The 4704-nt window shown below is 36.9% G+C and overlaps 1 protein-coding gene across 1 annotated transcript in view; it reads left to right on the top strand.

Moving 5' to 3' along the window:
• Window positions 1–3975, top strand: part of LOC106879176 (ester hydrolase C11orf54 homolog) — a 16257-nt gene extending 12282 nt beyond the window's left edge. Inside the window, exons 8-9 of the mRNA XM_014928624.2 lie at window positions 1262–1375; window positions 3670–3975. Of these exons, the coding sequence (XP_014784110.1) occupies window positions 1262–1375; window positions 3670–3843 (288 nt within the window). The 3' untranslated portion in view covers window positions 3844–3975. The remainder of the gene's footprint in view (window positions 1–1261; window positions 1376–3669) is intronic.
• The last annotated feature ends 729 nt before the right edge of the window (window positions 3976–4704 follow it).

Here is a 4704-nt window from a genome sequence, read left to right as displayed (position 1 = left end):
AAAGAGTGAGAGAAAGTTGGGACGAGAGAGTACAACAGGGGTCGCCACCACTCCCTGCCGGAGCCTCATGGAGCTTTAGGTGTTTTCGCTCAATAAACACACACAACGCTTGGTCTGGGAATCAAAACCACGATCCTCCGACCTAACTACTGGGTCATTGCGCCTCCACTATCATTAGTGCACTGGATAAAATGCTTAGTGGCATTTCTTCAGGCTCTTTACATTCTGAGTTCAAATCCCGCTGAGGCCAACTTTGCCCTTTATCCTTTTGGGGATTAATGATATATAGTAGCAGTCAAGTAATGGGATTGATGCAATCAACTAACCTACTTCCCCTAAAATTACTATCCTTGTTTCAAAATTTGAAACATTTTTTTAAAAACTGGCATGATGCATTAGCAAGTGAAGTTATCTTTATACAAAGTATTATATGATAATTAATATTTTATTAATTTTAATGTAACTCATGTCTCAGTTATGTCTTTCATACTGTTTCTTCTGTATGTCAGTGAATTTCTTGCTATTTGTAACCACTCTTCACTTTTCTCTTACTCTCAGCACACAGGTGTTTGTCCACATACAGATTAGTTACCTTATGTGGGACTTCCATGAGCAGAAACCTCAGAAACATACTCCAATGTGGACATGATAACCTAGTTTCCTTAAACAGTTGCCAATCATTCATTGGAGCATCAACAGCAGTAATAGAAATTCATTTGAATTCATCTTTTATTTGTTTCAGTCGTTGCACTGTGGCTATGCTGGGGTACTGCTTTGAAAGGTTTTAGTCGAAGAAATTGACTACAATTTTTTAATTTTTTAAGTCTGGTATTTATTCTGTTGGTCTTTTTTGCTGAGCCACTAATTTACAGGGACATAAACAAACCAACACAAGTTGTGTACCAGTAGTGGGACAGATGCAAACACAAACACACACACACACACACCCATATGTACAACAGGGTTCTTTCAGTTTCTAACTACTATTTCCTCCCACAAAGCTTTTATCAGCTTGAACCTATTGTAGGAGGCACGGGACTAAACCTAAAACCATGTGGTTGGGAAGCAAACTTCTTATGTTGATAAGGTTTAATTGAAAGCTCTTGATTTTATTGGTTATTAGTTTCCATGATAAAAAAATTGATGACAAGTTAATCAATGCTTATAATCCCATTTGATATTCTTTGAGTTGCATCATATTTTTATGAATATTTCTAAATATTTTGTAGTAAAATTTGCTTCAATTTATTTCTTCCAACAGCCTGATTTCAGTTGTAAACCAATAAATAATGTCACAGAACTTAATAATTGGCTTCGTTTTTATGAAGCAAATGCACCTTTGGTGTGTCTTGGAGAATTGATTTCCCATGATCCTGTAAGTTTTATGCATTTATATATATATATATTTTGTTTATTTTTTTATACTTATTTCACTCATTAGACTACAGCCATGCTGGGGTACCACATTGAAGGACTTTTGCCAAATGAATCTACTCCAGTCCTTTTTGTCTTTTTATGGTTGTGAAGAATTTTAGTTGAATGAATCTACTCCAGTCCTTTTTTTTTTTTTTTTATCAAACCTGGTACTTATTCTATCAGTCTTCTTGTTGAACTGCTAAGTTATGGACATGCCATCACTGGTTGTGAAGTGGTAATTGGGGGACAAACACGAAGACACACACAAATACGACAAGTTTTTCTAACAAACCCACTCACAAAGCTTTGGTCAGCATGAGGCTATAGTAGAAGACAGTTGCCCAAGGTACCACACAGAGGGATTGAACCCAGCACCATGTGGTTGGGATGCAAATTTCTTACCACACTGCCATGCCTCTATCTATTATATATAGTCAAAAGGAAAGTGGTGCCCATGACACTTTAGAGGGCTGCTGGGCCTCATGTCAGGGAAGAAGATATCTACATGCTGGAGACCTAGCTTGAGTGCTTGTAACAGGGTGGACACCTCTAAAGGCACCCAAGGACAGATGGTGATGCTACATTAAAAATGTGAAAGTTCAATATTTGGTGGGGCATAATAGGTCACCTGGAAATGGAGTGAAATGCAGAGTAGTATTTGGATAAAAGTATGACAAATTGTGGGTGAGTGTCGAAAACAATCAATAAAGAAATATATCAGAGACATCCAAAGTTAAATAGACTATCTTCATAATAAAAAAAAACGGCAACTATAATTACACAACAGCAATCATTTTGAATGTTAACTCAATCATGATGAAGTCATCCATTTGGCATACGGAGTCCAGATTAAGCTGTATACTTCTTGCAGAAGAACTTTTGGTTAACACCTTTTCTCTTTGGGATACACTTTGGGCTGACATAATCATCACAAAGCAACCAAACTTCATTCTTTCTCTTTGTATCTGCTCCCTAACCATTTTCAGATGGAGCACTCAGGGTCTTCTTCCTCTGATTTATCTGCTCTGTCTTGATCATTATTGCCACACGCTGCACTCCCTGTTTTCTACCACTTTAGAACAGGTGACCCTCCTTCCTTTCCACTCTCGGACTTTTGTGCATTTTTTTCCTCTTTACCTTTTGGAATAATGATGCAATCACCCCTTGCCCCTTGATTTTGTGTAAATATCAATAATTACAAGAAAAAATGTTGATAAAACACTTTCTGATACTGGCACATATTTGCAGAGTGTGGAAGACTCCTTTAATTCATCTTTTCTTCTATTTATAGAAGTATATGTGCAATAGCTTAAGTTACCCATTATGCCTCATCCTGCAAACTGACAAGTGACTCATTATATCCCACTTCTGAATTTCCTTGACTTTCAGAATTTTCATGGATATTTCTTTTATCCAACATAACATAAGCAAAGAAGATATTCTGAACATACCTCTAGTACAAACAATCCAAATCTGCAGCACCTCTTCTTTAGCACTGCAAAGTTTTGTTTGACAATCAAAAATTGATTGATCTAGTAACTGAGAGGTCTGAGGATGAGGAACTTCAAAAGGAATCACTAGAAAGAATACGTTTATATTAGCAGGAAAGGGATGATACAATTCATGATGGCTGCTATATCATACTTCCTGGCCCATTATGCCCCACTTCCTCAATTACTAAAATATTACTAAAACTGCCATTGTTGTTGTTGTTGGTACTTCGTCGCTTATGACGTCAAGGGTTCCAGTTGATCCAATCAACAGAACAGCCTGCTCGTGAAATTAACGTGCAAGTGGCTGAGCACTCCACAGACACGTGTACCCTTAACATAGTTCTCGAGGATATTCAGTGTGACACAGTGTGACAAGGCTGACCCCTTGAATTACAGGCACAACAGAAACAGGAAGTAAGAGTGAGAGAAAGTTGTGGTGAAAGAGTACAGCAGGGTTCGCCACCATCCCCTGCCAGAGCCTCATGGAGCTTTAGGTGTTTCCGCTCATTAAACACTCACAACGCCCGGTCTGGGAATCGAAACCGCGATCCTATGACCGCATGTTTGCTGCCCTAACCACTGAGCCATTGCACCTCCACCAAAAAAAAAAAAACTGCCATTAATCAATAGTATATAGTATAATTGTGAATCAGTTAGTCCATCAAATATTTATTCCATGCTTGTGAAAAACATACTCAGCTTGAAATTTTTAAAACAAATGTGTTTATTAAATATGCTGGAATTCTCTTTTTGCTTTTAGGATCTGGACTTAAGAGAGGAACATTTCCACTGCTTCAGTCCTCATGGACAGGGTGGTCATTATCATTATGATGTCACTCCAGAAGAAGTTAGTTATCGAGCATATTTCTCTGTTGCCAAAACCCTGTATAGAATTGATAAGCCAGAACATCCACTTAATTTTGGTAAAGATTAATATATAAAGAACTGAAACTAAAAATAAGTATTGATATATATCACATATATTTTATAATCAATGAAAAAAATTTTGCTATCAAATGAAGTTTATGAAATGTATTGAAATAAAAGAACATATCAAATAACCATATTAATGGTAATATTTTTTTTCTTTTATTTTTTCAATCATTAGACTGCAGCCAAGCTGGGGCACCACCTTGAAGAATTTTTAGTTGAATGTTTCAATCCCAGTACTTAGTTTTTTTTTTTTAAAGCCAAACTGATAAGTTACAGAGACGTAAACACACCAGCACTGGTTGTCAAGACACACACACATACACACATATATATGATAGACTTCTTTCAGTTTCTGTCTACCAAATCCATTCACAAGGCCTTGGTTGGCCTGGGACTATAGAAGATACTTGCCCAAGGTGCCATGCAGTGGGACTGAACCTAGAACCATGTGGTTGGGAAGCAAGCTTCTTACCACACAGCCATGCCTGCATCTATATATTGTTATATTGTATCGTTTACACATTTCCAATAAGCCAATTTTTACTTCACTGCATTTATAATGGTGAATGTCAGATTAGTCTCTGTACAACTTGGCCAGAACAGATGCCATTGAATAATTCTATATTCAAAAGCAGTTTAATGAGTTTCTTGATAATATACTCACACACATGTATATCCATTAGTGCTAACAAACAGGAGGAAAATGTACTCAATACCATGGTAGTGAATAATATTTTGAGTTGATCCAGCTCATTGTTGTTACTCTGGAGTACACCTGATGTCAAACCAGGGGTCTAGTTGAGTTTTTCTTATGTTTAAGGAAGTTGTGGAGTAATGATGTTTTCTTGATAAGTAGTGCTTA

This window comes from Octopus bimaculoides, chromosome 6 (assembly GCF_001194135.2).
Source record: "Octopus bimaculoides isolate UCB-OBI-ISO-001 chromosome 6, ASM119413v2, whole genome shotgun sequence".
NCBI lineage: Eukaryota > Metazoa > Mollusca > Cephalopoda > Octopoda > Octopodidae > Octopus > Octopus bimaculoides.
This window is presented reverse-complemented; position numbering and strand designations above follow the sequence as displayed.